This window comes from Leishmania panamensis (genome assembly GCF_000755165.1).
Source record: "Leishmania panamensis strain MHOM/PA/94/PSC-1 chromosome 8 sequence".
In the NCBI taxonomy this organism is placed as follows: domain Eukaryota; phylum Euglenozoa; class Kinetoplastea; order Trypanosomatida; family Trypanosomatidae; genus Leishmania; species Leishmania panamensis.
In genome coordinates, this window is record NC_025887.1 from 49,473 (window position 1) to 69,996 (window position 20,524).

The following is a 20,524-nucleotide window of genomic DNA, read 5'->3' on the forward strand; positions in this document are numbered from 1 at the left end:
TACCACATCTCTTTGTCTCTCTCGCTGTGTTCCCTTGAGGGCCCTCCATCTGATGCCTCAGTCACCAACCGTCTGCACTCTTTTCCTGCTTGCCTAACCTCTCCCCCTCTACTCTGTCTCTGTCGAAAGGAGCCCTGCACGCACAGACACGTTTACCCGCGCGTACACTTCCCTCTTCGGTGCTTTGTACGTGTGCCTCTCTGCAGTCTTCTCTTTCATTGCCGGGGGGAGGGGACGGGTGTTTACAGCAACACGATCCAGGAGCAGAGGCGTCTCTCTCTCTCTCTCTCGCCCTCCCTGTCCCCTCCTGTCTCTGCTCCTTCCTGTTAATCCCTTCACCGGTCTCTCGACAACGACTTTGCTGTCTGTCATCATTGACGGCAATATTGCTTGAAGTGAGAAAGCGAAGCGCGGGCACTCATCCACCTCAGCTCCTTAGCGGCTGCATCTCCTTTCGCAAAGCCGCTAAACCATAATCACAGCGTGCCGTACAGCCAAACGCAAGGCGGCTTTGCTGTGTTTGGCCACCCGGGCGAGATGGGGCCGCGACGCTCGAAGGTAGTCCCTGAGCCGCTCTTCTATGTGGAAGGGACGACAACGATGGTGGCTACGAAGACAGACTCGTTGCCGCCAGACGCATCTGCCTCTGCGGCAGAGCCGTCTGCTTCGTCAGTGGCGCAGACGGTCTCAACAGCGCCTGTGGGGCACCTCCAAAACGGTGCGCAGCGTCCGGTTGTCTTCAACAAGGCCGCATCACCGATACTGCCACCAGGTGCCACTACCATGGGCAGTGCGGTGAAGGCGTTTTCCCCAAACCTCAACGTGTACCATACGAACACCAACGGCGTGACGCTCACCATCGCCCCCCGAACGACTGTCCTCGTGGCCAATCACGTCGCAAACACCGGCTCTGTGGTCAGGTTGGAGCAGGTGGACTACAGTAAAGCAATGCGTGCGTACCGCGTGTGCCGGCAGGAGGGAGACATTGTAGCTGAGGAGTCGCCGCAAGGCAGGCATACTTCCTCTGCCATATCGATGGCACAGCTGCCGCGACCGACCTCGCCGCAAGGGACGTCGTCAAGCTACACGACGAGACCAAGCAGTCTCTCGGGGATGACGAGCCTCAAGGGCCCCGCTAGTTTCCCCGCCTATGATTATGAAGCGCCACTCGGTCACAAGCCGGCTCCGTGGCGCGTTGTGTTCCTGCGACTGTTTGGTGCTGCGGATATGGTCCTTCTCACTGTCGTTGTGGCGTGCTTTTTGGTAGTGGTGTCACAACTACGTGTGGTGAATTCCTACCGAACGGATGTGCAGGGCATGGCGTCGTCTTCGTCGTCCTTGTCGTGGTTGGTGGTGGCGCTGGCAGCGTTCTCTTCCGGACCTGCGGGGGTGAACGGAATCGAGGCGCTGTCTGACTCGCCGCTTGCGTCTGCCGAAAGAATGAGACAGGCAATCACGGGAGGGTCACAGACGATGTCACCACTGACAGCAGCAGTCGGCATCCCAGCATCTGACACTGACGGGGTGGTCTCCGGGTCCTATGCCCAAGCTAAAGGTACCCCGGCCCTGGACACGAGTGTCACTTTCTTCCTGCTGCTCCTCTCTGTTTTCCTATTGGTGAAGCGACTCAGCGGCGCGCTGAGTCGAGTGTATGTGGAGGAGGTACTCGTGATGCGCGGCGTGGGGATGCAGTTCTCTGCCTATGGCATTTTTAACACGTTGAGGTACCGCCACTTTGTCGACCTCCTCATGCTGCGCTCCCTCATTATCCACGACGCGTTCTTTCGGTATCAGCCAATATTCTTCCTCTCCTCGTCCGTTGAGAACAAGGCAGAACGGATTGTGTACTTCCCTGATACGCTGCCGCGGCTGGCGGTTCTGCGGCCCGTGTTGAACGGCATTCGTGCGGTACTCTACGGGGAGCCAGAAGAGGGGCCAAGCCTGGCAGAGCTGGAGGACCAGTGGAAGTCAGCCGTTGATTTTTCCGATGGCGACTTCTTCATGGAAGACAGCTTTGCCGAAGACACGGCGACGACGCCAGATGATGCGTGCTTCTCCGAAGCAACAGACCACGACGAGGACTGAGAGAGGGGTGGGTGTTGAGGGGATGGGGGCTGGGGGGGGGGGGAATGCACCTTAGTGGGTGGGCTTTTATTGAAGAATGAGACAATCTCACTGACCCCTGTTCTACATCGCCCCTGCTGTCATTCTACCACCTCCGGCTGTTGCTGCCTTCTCCACACCTCTCTATTTTTCCCTTTCGGCGCTGCTCTTCTTCGCCTCGTTGGTCACTGTGGCCGCGCAACGCTTTCGCTGACTTACCCGTTGTTGTTGTTGTTGTTTTATCCCTCTTCTCTTCTTCCGCCTTTGCCCTGTGCGCTGATGCGTTGTGCGTGTGTTGGCACCAGCGTGTGTGTGTATATGTGGATGTAGCCGCCCCACCCTCGTGCATTGCACCTCTCTGTCTCTCTGTTTTATCTTTTTCTTTGTGTTCCATGAGAAACGAGAGTAAAGACCCTTTCACGGGTTACAGGCGCTGAGCCATTCCTCGTGCTCGCTTGCCGCTCCATGTTCCTCCCACCCCCACCCCGGCCGTCGGGTCGCTCTCTCCCGATTCTACTTCGAACACGTCTACCTCTTCTGCCTCTCTCCGACTCGTGTTCTCTCTACATGTTTTGCTGATCCTACTGGTGTGCGTGAGTTGCTCACGAATCTCCAGCGTAGGCCAGCGCACTTGCGGTATTGTACCCTCCCCCCCTGCGCCACTCAGTTGAACCCTCTTCCCCCGTATCCAAGACACAGTGACCCCGTTGCTCCAGGTACGGCTCTCCCTTCACCCCACCAGCTATCGAGTGCGTCGGTGGAGGCGCACCGCAGATATCTCGCCTTGAGCCGCCGCGGGACTGTGTTTCCAATCGTGTCTGACGGACACACAGGGCTGCATAGCAAACGCTCCCCTCCCCCCCCCCCCCCCCACTCTCGGCAGCAGTGCCGTTGAGGTGCGCACTGGATGTGGTGTCAAAGGGAGATCCGCAAATGCTTCGACATCGCCACTTCATCTGTTTTGCCGGTCTGACACCGAAGCCCCTGTCGCTGAGTGCAGAGGCAGCGCGACGGACTGTGTCGACTCGGCAGGCGGAGCGCATACGACGGTCATCAACGATACCAACGGCAGGAGGCACCGCTACCTCCCACGCCCCACCTAGCAGCAGAGGCGGAGGTAGCTGCGTGACGAGACATTCGGCTCCGCGATCCACGAAGCTGCCGACCTCATCGGCTAGGGCCTCTGCCACGTCAACCACTGCGAAGTCGGCAGCCTCCTCCGGGCGTGCAAAGCCTCTGCCGAGCCGCTTTTATCGACTCGTAGTGCAGCGGGGCCTTTTTGTGGCCCTCTACCACTACCTACTGGGGGAGACCATCAATTTCTTCGTGACATACCTCCTCCACTCGCACCGCTTAGGGGTTGGCGACATCGGTAGCTGGCTTGGCGCCGTTGGCATCCCGGTGGATGTTTTTTTGAACGTTGGCCCAACCGTGTACGGACTGCAGCTGTCACCTCGACTCGTGCTGAATTACCTTGTCGTGAATGCCTGCATGTATCCACTGATACCACTGCAGCTGCATTTCTGCGTCGCGACAGCACCGACGCTGCGCGCCCCATTTCGGGTGATGGGACGACTCCTGGGAGTCTCGAAGAAGGCCACTATACCGAAGGCGCCGTCTGCGACACCGTCTTGATGCGAGTGGTTGGCGGGGCGGGGGGGGGCAGGATCTCATGCGGGTAAGCGCTCATCCAGAGGGAGCGTTGCGTGTGAGAAACGTGTGGGTGTATGCGTGTGCTCATGTTAATGTCGAGTGGCCTTTCGTAGTCTGTCTTCTCCTGTTTGCCCGCCGTTGCTCATCAGATATGCATGCCACTCCACGAACCCTCGAAGCAGTCACTGCATCCGCCAACTTCACCTTCCTCTCCGCCCCCCCCCCTCCCCTCCTGTTTTCTCTCTCCGCATCAGCGCATCGTGAGAAAGGGGCGAGCGGAGAGATAAATGGACACCGCTGGTATATCACGAAACATCTCCGCATCATCATCAGCTTCTCCATCCCTGTCTCTGTCTCTCTCTACTACGGTTGCCGCGCTTGTTTTCTCTGCCACCCCCCCCCTCTCTCTCTCTCTGTCCCACGTATACATCGGCAGGGCAATTCGTACCCTGCGCTGGACACGGCAGCAAAAAACTTATTAAGACTGAGAAGCGTCCGCACCACGCTGCACCCGCACTTAAGTGACACGAGCGTCATTTCCTCTGCTGGATGGCCGTTCTCTACGTCTTGGCTGCGTAGGTGCCGCTAACGTGCGCGGATGGCGCATGCGTGTGTGGTGACAAAGAGCTCCGAGGGTGTGTGTGCGTGCGTGCGTGCGTGCGTGCGTGCGTGCGTGCGTAACGGACACCCACACACACACACACACACACACACAGACAGAGAGAGAGAAGGCACAGCAAAGAAGGGCCAAAGGGCGAAGCAGAAAAAAAATGGTGGCCTCGAGGATACGGAGATTCTTCTTAGCGGATCAGCTCTGTCAGTGTCGCACACACACACACACACTCTCTCGTTCACTCTGTTGTTGCTGGGGTTGCGCTTTCTGTGAGATGGTGTCGGTGCGCCTTTGCCTGCTGTGCGACGACCTGTGACCGGCTGTGCGTGTGTTCGTTTTGATCTCTTCCGTTCGACTTCTCCGCTTCCTTTACGCTCCATAGCAATCCAGGCAGCGCCAGGGCAGCCACACACCCCGCCCACCCCCACACGTACTAACACCTCCCCCCTCCCACTCCCTTCTGCTGTCTCCCTTTCTTTCCTGGAGTGTGGCGCAAATCGCTTTTCTTCTCCGCTTCTGCCGTTCGCCCTGTGGGGGGGGGGGGCCGTACCGGTGCGTGTGTGTTTGTGCGTCTTTGCTGCTCTACCTCAGCATTGCGTATTCGTGTGTGGGTGTGCGTTGCCTTTTTTCACCCCTCTTCGAGCGTTGCCTTCCAGTACTCGTGGCTCGATCACAACAGGTGACCTTCGTGGTTGCGTAGTGTAGTGTCGGTGCCCACATGTGCGTGTGCCTGCACGCTGCGTTGCCGAAGTGCTCTTCATTGGCACTTTCGTCCTCCGCGTTTGTGTGTTGCGTACCAACTGTTTGGGCCTCCTCCTCCCTCCACTGGCAGCTCAACAAGTTGGGCCACACACATACATGGCTTCCTTCACCCGCGCTTCTCCCCTGTTGCTCCTTCCTTTGCTCTCCCCTCATCGCAACAGCAGCGGCAGCAACTCATCATCATCGCGCCTCGACCACAGAGGGTAGCACACCCACCCACACCCACACACACCCCTCCCACACAGCCACATATAGCGTAGGGTAAGCGCAAGAAAAAGCCAACAAAGAGAACACAGCAGTGAACTACACACACGCACGCACAAAACTGCGCAACCACATCAACAAAGCACTGCGGTGCCGTCTCGGTGTCTTTCTCTCGCTCGTGTGTATAGCTGCACCCGTGTGGGTCTGTGTAGCCGCGCTGGTCCTCTCTTTGAAAGCGCCTTTCTCTTTTCCCGTCTCTTCCCCTGTCCCCAACTCTGTTATTTCTTTGTTTTCGTCTGCGGTGCTTTATGCTACACACCCCTTTGCTAGCTGGGACTCTCTCTCTCTGTCGTGCCGCGGTTGTGTCCTAGGCGCGTCTTTACTGAGTTGCGCAGGAGCTTAGCTCTTTCCCCCCCCCTGCCCCTTGGCTCTCCTCCCGCTACGCACACGTCTCTCTCCTTTCCTCTAGCCCACTGCCTCCCTGTGCGCGTGTGTGCGTGTGTGTGTGTGTGTGCATGCATGTGTGTGTGTACCCTCGCGCCTTTTACTTTATGTGGCGTGTGTGTTGCCCAACGCGCTGCTCTCCTCGCACACCTGCGGCGTCGTCACCCTCTTCGACGGCCTCACATCACTGCCACCTCTTGTCGCTGCGATTGCATTTTTCCTCTTCCCCCTCCCCTCCTCCCCTCTCCCCTCTCCCTCCAGTGTGTGTCTTTCCTTTTTCTCGACCGCCGCGCCGCTCTCTTCTCTGTCTTCGTCACTTCGCAGTGTCCCCCTAATCCACGCCATTGCCTCGTTTGCCGCCTCACTCGACGTCTTGCGTGTAGAGGAAAGACTGTCGTGGTGTAGCTTCGCATCGTCAATCGCTTGCGCGCTATTTATCCCCCTCTCGCTATAGTCTTCATCACCTCGACACACATACACTTATATGTCTTTACTCCTTCTCCCCCGTCTCGGCCTCTCCCTTCTCTGTAGTCTTACAGGCTCTGTATCTCTCTCTCCCGCTGTTCCTCCCTCCTTCCCTCTCCCCTGCCTCTTCTCCCTCACGCACGCGCGCACACGCCCTGAACTTGGTAGAGTGTAGCCAAGAACGGTGTTGTGCGCATTTCTCGTTGCCGCGATTTCGTACGTGTCTGTCTGCAACGCCTGTGCGTCGTAGCCAAGCTCGTGCAAGAGTGTGCGAGTGGAGGGTGGATCGCTCACTCACCGATCCCCACGAAGCTGAGAGTTGCGTCTTGGCTTAGTCAACTGACTACCTCTCCTCTCTCTGCAGTAGTATTATCATCTTAGCTTCGTCACCTCCTAGTGATACCGTACTAACTTACTGTTGTTGTTAGATTTTCCCCTCCACCCCGGTTAGTCTTTCCTCTATTGTTCTCTTTCATTTTTTGTGCTCATCTCTCTCGTATACACGCACGCACGCACGCACACTCTCGCGCGCTCTCTCGCTTCAGCTTTTGGCCGTGCAGGTGTGTGCCTGCTCTTTTTCCTCTTCTCGTGTTTACGTTAGTATCGCTTCTGCGTTTTTTTCGTGTCTTCGTGTTCTCCGCATGCTACACCCCTTTGCTTCCTATCCACCTCGCTCTCTTTCCCTTTCGCCTTCTCCTATCTCCACACCCTTGCGAGGGTGTTTGTCCCTCACTCTAGCCTCTGTAGTGAATGAGGCACTCGGCTGTGGCGGTTGGTGGTGTTTTTCCGTGTGACTGAGTTTGCTCTCTTACCTCGTCTCTCTTCGCTCTCCACTGCAGCAAGTCGCCCTTTCTTTTATCGTCTTTGACGGTTTCCCCCCTCTCTACCCTCTGCTTTTCGCTTCCGCATCAAGTGACCTCCGATCCTGTGTGGTTCCCCTCTCCCCTCTCTCCCCCTCGATCTTTCATTTGACACTCAGTCTGTCAGGTCCTTTACTTCTCGCTTTTCTTCATGTGTTTGTGTCGTCTCTCTCGGTCTCTCCCCCCTTCTCCCCTCCGTGCGTTGGTGCTCCGATAACGAAGCTTGCCGACGTAATCGTGCGCTGTGCGGGAGATTGTGCTGCCTACCAACTCGCGTGACGTCACTACACCTTCCACACGTTCGCATGTGCACGTGCCGTTGACTTTGCCTCGTGTGTTTTCCCTCTCCGTTGCCGCAGCGCAGGTTTTCCTCCCATCCTCTTTTGCGCTCCTTTCCACTCTGAACGAGCAGTGTGCGTGTGTGCCTCTTTGCCGCACCTTTTTCCAGCCATCTATGCTCACTCCAGTCATGCTTGAGCTTGTTGCGAGCTTCTTGCCCCAGCCGTCTCTCGCTATGATCGCAGCCGGCCCGGGAGTGCGATGCGCTGCGGAGCGGCGTGATGGCGTAGGCGCGAGCAGCACTCTCAGTTTTACGGTAGAGCGAGTTCCTGCTCGCTACGCACGTGAGCGAGATGCGTGCCTCGCACCCGTAGCTGGGGTACGAGAAGTGATGGTGGTAACATGTCGTGGTGCTGGCCGCAAGGATGGTGCACAAACGGCACTGAAGGTGGGCATGTGGTGGGTTGACCGCTGCCTCAGCAGGGCCGCCCAGCAAGCTGCTGGAGAGACAGCGGCGCTGTTTTGCTGTATAAGGATTGTGGACGTGGTGGTGGAGCGACTAACGCTCTACTCAAGCGAGGACTCACCGTTCTCTGGTGCGCCGTCTCCCGCGCATATGCTCATGCCTCAGCATTTCTTTGTTTTGCAGCTGTTCCGCCTTGCAGAGCTGCGTCATGTGCAGCTCTCTCCGTCAGTGCGCCGCCTGGTCGTCGAGGTTGACGTTCGATCGTGCCTACGCTGGTCTCAGTCCGACGTGAACGCTCTCCTCGCCAGTTTGCAGTCCCCGCTGCGTGCGGTCCGTGTAACAACGTGCTCTGTGTCTCCTGTGAAGTTGCTGAACAAGTTTCACGCCTCTCTGCGGGTGCTCTACTTGTTCCGTCGAAGAGCTGTTCACCGAGACCCAACCCATACCCGAATGACCGTCAGTATGGAAGACGAGGAGTACGAGGATGAAGAGAGCAACAGAAGTTTGTCTGTAGCGCCTGCTGTGGATGCGCATGTCACGGCATCGAGCGCGAGTGGGCTCCCTGCAGCGGCAACGGGGGCCAAACTGATGCCACTCACCTCCATGACGGTGACACCGCAGTCGACATCGGCCGCCTTGACCACCGCAACCGGCACGCGAAGGCGACGGCCCGAGCACCTGCGTCTCTCTGCTGCCACCACAGCAGCACCGGCGCTTGAGGAGCTCCACGTGACCAGCTCCTCCCTGCGCTCGCTGCCGCGCTGGGTGGAGTCCTGCACGCAACTGAAGCACATCACGCTGCGCAACTGCGCCTATACGCGGGCGGACTCGCTACGCTCCGCCCGCGCCCTCACCACCGTCTTGCTCGAGGGGTGCCCCAACTTCGTCGGGTTTGATTTTATCTACGGACTCCCCGCGCTGCTGTCCGTGACAGTCAAGAACTGCGGGCTTCTGCGCGACCTCTCCTGGCTACCTCGGCTGAAGGGCTCACTTCGGTCCCTGTGCATTCATCACCTGTCGTCGGCGTCGCTCACAGTGTTTGCGCTTGCCTCCTTTCTCGGGACGGGCCTGAGCGGGCTCGAGGAGCTGAACCTCTCGGTACCGACTCTCCACGTATTGCGACCATTTGTGTCGCAAGCCGCCGCCACACTGCGCGTATTAACGCTCTTCACGTGCATCAACTTGAGCGGCTTTTCAGACCTCCCCGCGTTGCCGGCTCTGGAGAAGGTCGTGATCACCGGCAACCGCCACATGCAGAATTTTTTGTGGCTCGCCAAGTCACCCCGCATGGTCGAGGTGCGCGCTACACAGTGCACGCAGCTGGTGTCTCTGGCAGGGATCGATGCGCTGCATCACCTGCGCCTACTCGACGTGAACGGATGCCAGAATCTTTGCAGCATTGCTCCGCTCGCCAAGTGCGTCTTTCTCACGTACCTGGACGTGTCGCAGTGCCGTCTACTAAGAAGAGTATCTGTGCTCGAAAATCTATCATGCCTCCAGTGCGTGCTGATGCGCAACTGCACGTCGCTGGCGAAGGACTTTGGGTGGGTAGAGGCCTGCCCAAAGCTGGTGGAGATAATGGTGCCTGGATCAGCGTGGGTCGAGCCAGCGAGGAGCGCGCTGTGTCGCTTCGGCCGCCGTCACGTAGTCCTTCGTTGACACGATGCGCGAGAAAACCTTGAGGCGAGTGAGACCGGATCAAGAGGTAAAGCACAGCCATGCCGGTTTCTTCCCCCTTACCTCTCTGTTCCATGGTTGCCCCCCCCCCCCCTTCCTCCCCCGAGGCAGAGGAGGGGGGCGGGGCGGGGGGGTTGTGGCACGCGCGGCAAGGGTATGAGTAACTGCAGTAGCCTAGGCTTTCGGTGGCATGTGGACCCCTCATCCACTCTCATTGCCCCCGCCTTTGCCCCTTCCATCGCTGCCTTACCGCTGTACCCCTCCCCTGTTGGCCACCGCGAGGGCGTCTGCGTCTGCATTGACTCCCTCGTTCCCCCCTCCTCCCTCCCCGAGTACATTGTAGAGCGGATGTGAGCAGCACACCTTGCCCCTTTCATTTGACTACCGACTGTGCCCTGTACTTCGCTGCTTCCGCACTGCCGCGAACGATGCCATCGCTGCCACCGTCAATTTTATGTGTCGTGCTCTCCGGCCACCCTCGCTGCTTCTCACCGCTCTCCCTACCTTCAATGCAGCTCAGCATTCTCCTCGCTGTCCTTGTCTTGGCTCCCTCGCGTTTATTCTCTCCGTTCCCCCTCGCATGCGGACGTGCGCATTTTGTTTTAGGCATGCGGGCGGGAAGGCGCGTTTGTGCTCGTGGACTTCTGCCGGGCTGCAGTTGACTTCATTCTTGCGTCCCTCTTCTTCTTAGCGTCCCCTCTCCTGTGGTTAACCACCGCTGCTTATTCTCTCTCTCTCCGCGTGTGCCTGTGCGTATGTGTGTGCGTGTGTGTGTGCGTGTGTGCGTGTGTGCCTGTGCCTGTGCCTGTGCGTGTGTGTGTCGATGACTATAGCGATACCCCCAGCCCGCTCGTTTCCCCTTGTGGCTGTATTCGTGTGCCAATGCTAGAAGGTGCGTACGTGCCATTCCCTCTCCCCTCTCCTTTTCTTCTCCGTCGTCTTCGTCTCTCTCCCCCCCCTCCTCTCTCTCTCTCTTGCACTCGTTAAACAGAAGGTTATGTGCTTCCCTCCTCGCTCCATCTGTCGCTCGGCCTCTTCACCGCCGTGACGCGCTTCGCTCGTCCGCTTTCCTTGTCTTTCTCTGCCAACGAGTCTTTACACCACTCCGCTCCCCCTTTCCTGGTTTCCTGACGTGGGGCTGCGCGAGCGGATGCGTCGCTCAAAACGAAGAGTGCCTCGTCGCGCTCCTTGAGCCTGTGCCCCACCCCCCGATCTTATATGACTCTCTTGTCTCTCTTGTTCTCCAGCCGCCGCCCCCCTCCCTCGCACTCCCGATCCTTCGCCTTCATCTCGTTGGCTGCAAGCAATGGGGGTGCTCGCGCGCGTGAGTGGGGAGGGAGGTGGGCGGATGCGCACTCGTTGCTTGTCCGCGTGCTCACATGCACCCATGTAACTGTGTGTAGGTGTGGCTATTCGGGAACGGCGCGAGGTAGCAGCGGCTGAGTGTGACCCCGATGGGCAGGGGGAGTATGCGTGCTGAAGAGTGATGGTCGGGAGAAGGGACTGACGACGGACCATCGCCCCTTCTTCTTCATTGTTTTTTTTTTTGTTTTCTTTGGTGCTTGTGACTAACGAGAACGCAGAGGAGGAAATAGCAAGACAGTAAGGGCGCGTGGTGTGGAATCGATCGACTCAGGAATGTGGTGTGATGTGGCTTCTTCTCTGCGACTGCCTTGCGTCTCGCACCCTCTCGAGGGCCGCGAATCTCCGCTGCCGCCGCCCGTCAACCTCCCGCATCATTCCCCTTTTCCTCTTCTCGGTTTCCTGCACAACACGCGCGCATCGAAGCAAAGGCGAACCCACAGCTCCTTTGCTCTTTTTGCTTCCTGCTGCCATCAAGGGGAGCTCTCCGTGCTTTTCTTGACAGGGCGACGGGGATGGAGCTTCTCTTTGCTGGCGACTGTGAGCGCACGCAACACGTGTGTGCATATGTGTGTTGTGATGTGCATTTTTGAACGGTGCCGTGCGCGTCGTCCGTGTCTTTCCCTCGTTCTGTGCATGCGGAGGTTTCTTAATGCGTCGTCCTCCGGTATCGGCTCATCAGCCTTCAGCGTCATTCCTCATCCCTCACCCCTCACCTCCCCCCCCCCACACACACACACAGCCCTCACCACCATCACCCGTATCGCGGCGCACCGCGCATAGGCGGCGCATGTGGGGACCCCACCTTTTCTTTCCGGTTCACTTCAGGCTCTTCCGTCAGTGGTGGTGATGCGCGCGGCATCAACACGTACGGACATCGCTCTGTGTCCGAAGTGGCGGACGTGCGAAAACGTCATACGGCTGAATCGACGACCCCGACGATGACGTCTCGCCCTGCACAGGCGCACCGACACATTTAAACAAAAGGCGACACAACGGCGCCCCCCCCCCCCCCAAACGGAGAGAGACGCGGGGAAGCACAATCGACACGGGCGCCGGGCGGAGAGGGAGTTCCCACCTGAGAGGGAGAGAGCTTTGTGGATGTAGGGTAGTAAGAGAGTCGGCGAGAGAGCGTGCGAGTCGGTATCGCGAGCGCTTCGTCTCACGGATGCCAGCGCCTGTCTGATCTGCACTTACTCCCCTCTTTATATGCCCTTCCACTCTCCTGCCCCACTCCAACTTTCTGCTACTCCTCTCCGACCTCAAAGCCCTTGTGGAGGTCGTCGTGTACGCCCTTTCCTCTCTCTCTCTCTGGCGCTTGATGCCATGCGAACATGTCCGCTCCTTTCTCTCTACTGCCTCTGCGATGCTCTGATCTTTGTCGTACTGAGTCTCACATGCACCCCGCACACCCCTGCGCTTCCCTTCTCGTCCATTACCGCGGCGCCGCCTCCCTCCCCCTTTTTGCGTCACTTCTCCCCTCTCCCTCCCCCCTCACCCGCTGTCGTCTCACGCTACGCGACAGAGGTGTTTGTCCTCTCTCCTTGCTCTCACAAGTCCGCACTCGCTACCTCGCTGCCTCCAGCCTTACCGGCTCTCCTGCCTGCGTGACTCCATCGTGTTCTCGACCTCACGAGACAAGAAGGCGAATTGTCTTGCGCTGTGTGAGTCTCTGCGTGTGCTCTGTGTCCACCTCTGTTCCTTGCAGGCGACCCCCCCCCTCCATATACTCACTCCACCACATCCTGAGAGAACGCGATTTACCGATTGACGCCAATCGTAGAGGAATCAGCTGGACGACAGGGTAATCGTCGTAGCGCCACCCCCCCCCTTCTATCGCTATCCCGTCTCTCGTGCAGCGCGCCACCAATCAGCTGCGCGTGACTGCCGGTCAGTGCGGAGGTGGGCAGCGGCGCTTTTTCTTTTGTTTCTCTGGTGGTGTCGTCGTTCACGCTTGGCTTGAAGTACTACACGGTGGTGCTGGACGTTTTGCTCGTTGTGGGTGTCTATTGCAGCTGCTCAGCCCCCCCCCCCCACCCACCCACCCCACCCCTTGCGACTCCCCCTGCATGGGGGCATCCCTCCGCCTCTCTTTTTGACTATTGCCTCGCTCCACACGCGGCGGAATCAGCCACGATGTCGAGGAACGCAACAACCGTGCCGGGGTTCTTCCCGTACTTTGGCTACATGCTAAAGGATGTCGGCAGTCGCCTCTCCATGATCTCACACTACATGCAGACGAAGCGCCACCCCTACCCGATGATGCGACACCAGAACGTCCGCGCCTACCGCGGCATGCTGCCCTGGACGCAGGACGCCACCTTCATTGCGCCGAGCGCTTATGTCGTCGGCAACGTGGTGCTTGGCCACCACACAGTGATCTTCTACCACTCGGTGCTGCGCAACTACCACACCAAAACCCCCACTATCCTTGGCGATCACACGGTCGTGATGGACCGTGTGACGCTGATGGGCCAGATCATGGTGGGGCACAGCACGTACATCGGTGCCGGCGCCACGCTAGACTGCTGTGAAGTGCACGACAACGTGTACATCGGGCCTGGCGCCTCCATCGCGCTCGGCGCCGTCATCGAGAACAACGCCATTGTTGCTGCCGGCTCGGCAGTGCCGAAAGATGCACGGGTGTACGCGGGGGAGCTGTGGGCAGGCAATCCTGCGCAGAAGATCGCGGATGTCAGCCCGGCACAGTCAAGCGAGGTACAGCACATGGTACATGACCAAATCCAGGTGGGCAAGGCGCACAACAAGGCCATCTGTGACCACGTTGAGCACACGAAGGAACTCGACGTGAAATGGCTGAACGAGGCCGTTGCGATGATGGAGGCGCAGCAGCAGCAGATGTCCATCAAGCTACCGATGGAGATCCCACTAGAGGCGCGGCGGTTTCTGCAGCCGCGAGTGCACATGCGCCGCCCTGAGATGCACATGCGGATGTCCTACCCGGTCAACCGTACCGCGCCGTGGATGCCAAAGTCTGGCGACCAGACTGCGAACGTGTAAGCGACAGCAGAGCCAGAAAACTGCTGGCTGTGTACATCTCTATGTCAGTGATATCGTGGTCTCTGTGCGGAGGAGCCTCCTCAACCACTCCTGTGCACCGGTCTCTGTGGCTGTGCAAGGAGAGGTAATTGTGTGCGTGCTCAGCACGTTGACTACTTTGCTTCGTGTGCTCTCTCTTTTCTCTCCTCTCTCATCGGCCTTTAGTTCTTCGCAGTCGGGCTCACTCTGCAGGAAGGTGCTCTAGTTGGCGTCAGAGGGCCAGTAGGGAGTGGCTGGTTTGACTTCCCCCTCTGCGCGTGCTGATGAAACGTCGGGCTGCGATGGCGGCGGATCACAGCGCTGCACTGCACAACTGAGGAAAACACAGCAGCACAACACAGCATCAGTCGCGCCGTAGCTTTGCGCACCTCCTCTTATCAGTGGAGTGTGAGGCAGGAAAAGGAAGGGAACGAGTGGAAGTAAGGCGATGATGGTGATTACGGTGCTGTTGCGCGTGCGACGCAACTGGGGAGGACACGCATGCTCTCCGCCTCGCCTTCTCCCCGGTCTTTCTCATGAAGAGGATCAACAGTGCTGCATTCATGGTCCGCTGCCGAGATGCGTCTTTTGTTAGACTCTATGTTGGCGCAGGAGAGCTTTCTTGCTCTCCCTCCCCTGTCTCCTACGTGCTGGTGCGCCTCTGCTTCGATTGTGCCATGTGCCCCTCTGTTGCACCAGCCTGAGGCTCGTCTCTCGACGTTCCTTGCCCCGCCTTACTGCTCCCTCGGCGTTCTCATGCGCAATTCGCGGCTGCCATCCTTTTCTCCACTGGCGTTTTCTCTCTCGCTTTCCCTCGATTTCCCTCCTTGCTGGAGTCACTATGCCCACCCACACATACCCTCGGCGTGTGGCTGATGCCTCTCTCCTCTCCCCCAGACGTCAAACCCACCCCCTCACTCCCACTCGAGGGCACTGGGCGTGGCCGCTTACATTTGTACTCGGCCGCTTCCCCGGCGCATCTCTTTGTTGCCAGCTCGACCCCCCTCCCCCCGGTTGGTCGCATGGCGGCTCTTCGTCTTTCCGCTCCCATCATCCCCGCCACCTGCACAAGCGCTCGATGTTGCGTCGAAACTGAAGAAGGACGCAGTCGTCCGCGTCGACAGTGGTGTGTCGGCCTCGTACGCTTTACGAATAAGAGGGGCGACCTGTACACCATACACCGGCGACAACGCCCTGCGCGTGCTCATCTACCAATGCGCCGCCTCCTGTGTCCTGCACACGTGCTGCGCTGCTCATGCACCGCTGCGCCTCGCGCGGTTGGCAGTGGAGCCGGAGGAGGTGTGCCTGACGCCCATCGAGGAGGAGCTTCACTTCTTGGAAAGAAACAACGCTGTAGTGGCCGCTGCCGTCGGACAACGGAAGAAGCAGCAGCGGTGTAATGTGTGGCGAAGTTTTGGGATAATTTGTGCTGACGGAGTGTCACGAGAAGCCTGTGCCTGTTCTTCTTTTTCGGAGGGCCACTCTCCTCCCTTTTTCCGCGCGCATGCGGCTCCACTGCCATCCCCCCCCCCCCCCCCACGCGCAGCTGCAGGAACGAACACACAAACACTCACTGGTTGTCTCTCTGTGCCTTTACCGCGGTCTCTCAGCATTCCCGCTGTGTGCGCTTTTTGGCGACCCACGCCCGATTTCGTCCCTGTGCGTGTGTGCTCACGGGTGTGTTCATTCTTGTCTTTTGCTTCCCTCTCGCTCCTCCTCTTGGTCTCGGTCTCTCGTACCTTCATGCGCGTGCAGACGTGTAAAGCGACCAAGGCGAACTGCGTTCAGCTTCACAGCAGCAGAACACGCCGTCATCCCACTCACCGACACGCCTTCGAGGAAGCGCAACACCACCGATTCTCTCTTTTCCGCTTCTCTCTCTCTCTGTATAGCTCTTTTAACGCAGCCGCACGCCTCAGTGGGTGCGTGTGCACTCGCCCCGCGTCCTCACATACCTTCCCCCCTCCCTACCTCTCCCACGGGTTGCTCGTGGGGTTCAACTGCAGGACCACTTTGGATGACCGGTGCGCTGGAAGTCGCAGGTGCTTCTTCGAGGCACACACCCACGCTCCTCCACCACCCCTCTGCATTCCACTCACGCCCTTGCCGGCCACAGCCTCGCTTTCCCCGGCATTTGCCTCCCCTCCGCTCCCTGGTGCCCTTCTCAAGGGCAGCACACGCCGCCTTACCGCTCTCTTCCCGCTTTCTTTCGCCTCTTGGATTTGCTTTGCCCGGTACCCCACACTCACACGTGCACGCAGCGTCCCCTCACCGTCATTCTCTGTCCGGTCTGTCAAGTTTTACTCGACGACTTCTCTCTCTTCCACTCTCTGAGCTGCGCATATACACCCTCACAGCTCTCCACACTTACCCACGCCCAGGCACACGCACGGACGTGCGCGTTCAGTTCTCCTCGTCGACCATTGCCTCTACTGGCCCCTCCCCTCGTCGCGTGCAGCAGTCCCTGTGTGCTGTCCTCTTCGCTGTGCCCTCCACTCCGCTTCCCCTTCTCAGCACTTTCTTCACGTATTTCCCTCAGAGCGTGCCTGCCTGCTTGCCTCTCGCGCGTTCTTTCATTGCCACAGCACCGGGCATCGCCGCTTCTCGATCGTCTCACCCTCACCTCCATACCTCTACCGTCGCATCACGCTTTCTACAGCATGTCGCAAGCGTCCGCCCTTGCTGCGGGCGAGCTGCCCATCCGTGTGCTCAGCTTTAACCTGTGGGGCATTTTCAATTCCAAGGTGCGCGAGGAACGCATGAAGGCCTTCGCCACAAAGATCGAGCACTACGATGTCATCCTGCTTCAGGAGCAGTTCTCCGCCGAGGACTTCGCCCTCATCATGCAACACGCCTCATCTGAGGTACAGCGGACATACAAATTTCGTCGTTTTCCCAGCTCCTTCTATGGCTCCGGCTGTGCTGTCATCTCACGCTACCCCATCATCCAGGCCTTCTTCCACGTCTTCCCCCTCCAGGGCTACCCGGAGATGGTCTTCCATGGCGATTTCTTTGCAAACAAGGGGGTGGCCATGGTGCGGGTCATGGTGCCAGTGACGATGGAGGGCGGCAAGGCCATCAGCGAGCAGGTGGTGACTCTCTACACCACCCACCTCATTGCCGTGTACCAGAAGGTGAGTCAGCTGCCCTCCTGGAAGTGGGAGCGCAACCTCCCCTTCCGCATCTCTCAGGCAGTCTCGTTGGCGAACTTCATCGCAAGCACTTCGCGTCCTACCGACCACATCATCGTGGGCGGTGACTTCAACTGCTCTCAGCGCTCACTCGAGGTGCAGATGATGCTAATACTGCTCAAGCGGCATGGGTACAACCTGCGCTCCGTCTTGCCCTCGCCGCGGACGCTGGTGGATGCTTCAACACCGGAGCAGGCGCGGGAGCGGGAGCACGAAGAGCAGCTCTTCACCTACTCGCACCGCAATGCCTTCAACTCGATGGAGACGTCGTACTTTAAGCTGCTCAACCTGGAGTCCGACCTCCCGGCACAGATCGATCACGTTTTCTTCTCGACTCCGGCATTTGCGCTGCGCGACTTCGCCGACTGCCCCGACGTCGCCGCCGATTACCCGTGCGCCCTGCGAAGCGCGCCGAGCGGGCTCGTTGTCTTCACCAAAAATGAGGTTCGTATTCCGTCAAAGTCGGGATGGTGCGGGTCCCTGTGGCGCCAGCTGCTCACCGGCAAGCGTGTGTCACGCATCGCCAACGGAGCTGGGCAACCAACTCAGGCGTGCGGCAAGACGGTGTGGACTGCAGAAGGACAGAGCGCTGGCAACGCAGCCCTCTACTACCCCCTGTCAGACCACTTCGGTGTGGCAGCGCTGCTGGGCTTGCGTGTGGCGAATGCGGGCTCAACGGCGTCGATGGGCGACTCCAGCGCTGAGATGCACTGCGCGACTGCGCCGGCGCTCACCCCTGACGAGGTGCGGGTTCTCCAGACGGTGGTGGACTTCTTGGAGGACTACGTGTGCAAGCTCCGCTCACAGGCCAGGACGACGCGCTACATGGCGGTGTCATCACTGCTGTTGGTGGTAGTGAACATGTGGGTCCTTAGGCGACTGAGCGCGAAAGAGGAGGCTCGCACGGCCGCGGTGCTGGAGCAGATTTACGACATGGCAGTCACAACCACCCGCCATACGGCAAAGATGGCGCAGCCGGGCACGGACCTCGAGTCCATAAAGCGTGGATTTAACGTGGCAAAGGACTGGGTGGCTCACCAACTGCACCTGACGCTTCATACGGTGAGTAAAGCTACTGGCGCAGCGCCGGAATCCGGCAGCTGCGCTAGTGACACTCCAGAGGGGTTCAAGGACCTTGCCGCTACTGCGGCCAACGTGTCGGCACCGTTACCGAGAACAATCCCCACGCCCACCACCACTACCAACACCAAGCGTGCCACAACCCCACCTAAGGACGATACTACTGCTGTTGCCCGTCCAGACTTCCGCGCCATCGCGGAAGCGCTGGCGGTGTGTCCAATATGGGCCTCCACATGGATCTCTTCCGCTTTCAGCATCACCGTCACCCTCGTAGGTAGCGCGTCCTTCGCGATCGGTGTGATTCAGCGTGCCGGGAACGCCAAGGTCCTCGAGGAGCAAGTGCGTCAGCTGCAGTTATTATAACGCAGGCACTCTGTTCGTGGGTTTTGTTCGCTTGTCCTCCGCCTCGCTCGCTCGCAGTCCCGTGCGTACCCCACGCAGGTACAGCAGGCAGATTTGCTACTGTCGCTTTGCGTTTTCAAAGGGGGGGAGGAGAACAGCACACGTCTTCCCCACCTACGCGTGTTTACCTGTAGGGGTTCTGTCTCCTGTCTCTCGACATGTTGATCGTTGTTGCTGGGGTAGCAATAAGGGTGGGGTTGGTTGGTGAGGTTGCCTTGTGTTGCCCATGTCCTGTGGTGCTCGGCGCCTCTACGCCTGTATGTATGCTTGCGGGTGTAAGCAAGGCGGCGGAGGACGTCTTTTCATCCTCTTCCGCCTTGGCGCTTTGGTGTCTTCGCTCGCTGGTGTTTTTAGGTGCTGTGCTTTCCTCTCTCTCTCTGGGCGTTCCTGCGTGGCTATGTGCCGCTGCGCTACCGGCAAGAGGAGGTGTCGGTGGCTTTTGCTTCGACAATGACCTCGCCTGCTGTCTTACCCATCAGCTCCTCCCACCGCACCTTTCCTTTCTGCGTTCATTATTTCGCTTCCCTTCCCTGGTGCCACGCGCGACACTCCGCCGTCGACGTGTGCCTATGAGTGGGGCGGGGAGAGTTCACCGCAGCCAGTGAGCGGAGGGAAGGGGGGGATGAGAGGGTAGTGGTGCTGAAGGTCAGGAGTGCGTCAAGATCCTCACTTGCGGTGGAAGACACGCCTTTCAGCTGTACGTCTATTAATGCTTCTACTTTGTTCTTCTTCGTCTTGTCCGGAAACTCTCCTTGACAGGGGGAGCGGAGGGGGCGCACACCCCCAGTGCGCGGTACATCAGGGTCCAGTGCCCTGCTCTCTGTGTGGGGAGAAGCTCAGGTAGCTCGACCCCCCACCCCCGTGCCTGCTACAGCCCGAACCGCCTCTGGTGGTGACAAGGCCAGGCGCCGACGACGTAGTGACGCCAGGGCGATGTAGCGCTACTGATGTCGGCTGTCGGGTCGTGGAGGGCGTTGCGCTGGTGCAGCCATCGGCAGCGCGGACGTTTGGGCCACCCGTATGATGGGCAGCGTGTCAGCGTGGCTCGAACGCATCTCACCCGACCCTCACTGCCGACTGGTGTGGAGGGCGTGCATCACCCCGAGGGAGGCGCCAGGTGGCACCCAGCATAGTGGGAGCGGGTGGTGTTTGCGGCGCGGGCCGTGCTCCAATGGCGGAGTCTGCGCATTGCTGGAGCGCGTGTGTCTACGGTTGCGTGGCACCAGTCGGTGGGCCTGGTGGCAGGCCGGAAGGATGCAGCCGAGTTGGGGAGTCGGGGCTCGTGTGTTGTCTGCGAGGGAATAGGCGCGCTGAAGGAAATCAGGGAAACGGTTTATCCGGACAACCTCGTTGCTTGCGATTCACTTCTCTACGCATTGTTTTCACTATTAGCTGTTTGCTTGCGTGCTTCACAATTCAGCCTCTCTGCGGCTTCTGCATGCATGTCAGTACCCTGCTCGCCTCGGTCCCCCTTCTCTCTCTCCCAGCTGCCTGCCTGCCTCTCTGCGTGCGTCAGCATCATCGCTCACTCTGCTGGCGCCGTGTGTTCCGGCTGCCGGCAGCAGAAGAAGTGTCTCATGTGATGTCACTGGGTGAAGTATCGCGTTCTGCGGAGAAAACTCGGTGGTGTAGCTGCTGAGATACTGCAGTAGACCAAAGAGAGGCGGAGGTCAGCAAGCATGACTCTCGAGACACCACGAAAGACAGAGGGGCGCGGGGAGCACCAGTGAGAAGTACAGGAGAGAGCGCGCGCGCGACATCATGACGAGGTGGGGGCGCGACAGTTGCAGACGACATAGCGCATGTATCTCGAAACGAAGGGAACGACTCTACGGGCTCTCGCGGACAACCACCCGTACTTCGGAGAGTCACAGAACCCTCTCTGAGGGTCCGGGGGGGGGAACATGAAAGAAGGAGAGCGAGA

General features: G+C 59.1%; 6 protein-coding genes across 6 annotated transcripts, besides 1 other annotated feature; all 6 read left to right on the forward strand.

The window, feature by feature from the left end:
* Positions 1 to 537: 537 nt before the first annotated feature.
* On the forward strand, positions 538 to 2,085 carry LPMP_080160 (GPI-GlcNAc transferase complex, PIG-H component, putative; the record flags this gene model as incomplete). Its single annotated transcript, XM_010705845.1, has 1 exon — positions 538 to 2,085. The coding sequence occupies one exon, from the start codon at positions 538 to 540 to the stop codon at positions 2,083 to 2,085; it is 1,548 nt and encodes a 515-aa protein (XP_010704147.1).
* Positions 2,086 to 3,036: 951 nt separating this feature from the next.
* Positions 3,037 to 3,738, forward strand: LPMP_080170 (hypothetical protein; the record flags this gene model as incomplete). The annotated part of the gene is made up of 1 exon (XM_010705846.1): positions 3,037 to 3,738. The coding sequence occupies one exon, from the start codon at positions 3,037 to 3,039 to the stop codon at positions 3,736 to 3,738; it is 702 nt and encodes a 233-aa protein (XP_010704148.1).
* A 3,835-nt stretch (positions 3,739 to 7,573) lies between these two features.
* Positions 7,574 to 9,508, forward strand: LPMP_080180 (hypothetical protein; the record flags this gene model as incomplete). The annotated part of the gene is made up of 1 exon (XM_010705847.1): positions 7,574 to 9,508. The coding sequence occupies one exon, from the start codon at positions 7,574 to 7,576 to the stop codon at positions 9,506 to 9,508; it is 1,935 nt and encodes a 644-aa protein (XP_010704149.1).
* Positions 9,509 to 13,024: 3,516 nt separating this feature from the next.
* LPMP_080190 (hypothetical protein) lies at positions 13,025 to 13,909 on the forward strand (the record flags this gene model as incomplete). The annotated part of the gene is made up of 1 exon (XM_010705848.1): positions 13,025 to 13,909. One exon carries the CDS (start codon positions 13,025 to 13,027, stop codon positions 13,907 to 13,909), a length of 885 nt encoding a protein of 294 aa, XP_010704150.1.
* An 893-nt stretch (positions 13,910 to 14,802) lies between these two features.
* Positions 14,803 to 15,327, forward strand: LPMP_080200 (hypothetical protein; the record flags this gene model as incomplete). The annotated part of the gene is made up of 1 exon (XM_010705849.1): positions 14,803 to 15,327. One exon carries the CDS (start codon positions 14,803 to 14,805, stop codon positions 15,325 to 15,327), a length of 525 nt encoding a protein of 174 aa, XP_010704151.1.
* A 1,260-nt stretch (positions 15,328 to 16,587) lies between these two features.
* ISCL (inositol phosphosphingolipid phospholipase C-Like) lies at positions 16,588 to 18,561 on the forward strand (the record flags this gene model as incomplete). Its single annotated transcript, XM_010705850.1, has 1 exon — positions 16,588 to 18,561. One exon carries the CDS (start codon positions 16,588 to 16,590, stop codon positions 18,559 to 18,561), a length of 1,974 nt encoding a protein of 657 aa, XP_010704152.1.
* An 811-nt stretch (positions 18,562 to 19,372) lies between these two features.
* Positions 19,373 to 19,915: a repeat region.
* Positions 19,916 to 20,524: the final 609 nt, after the last annotated feature.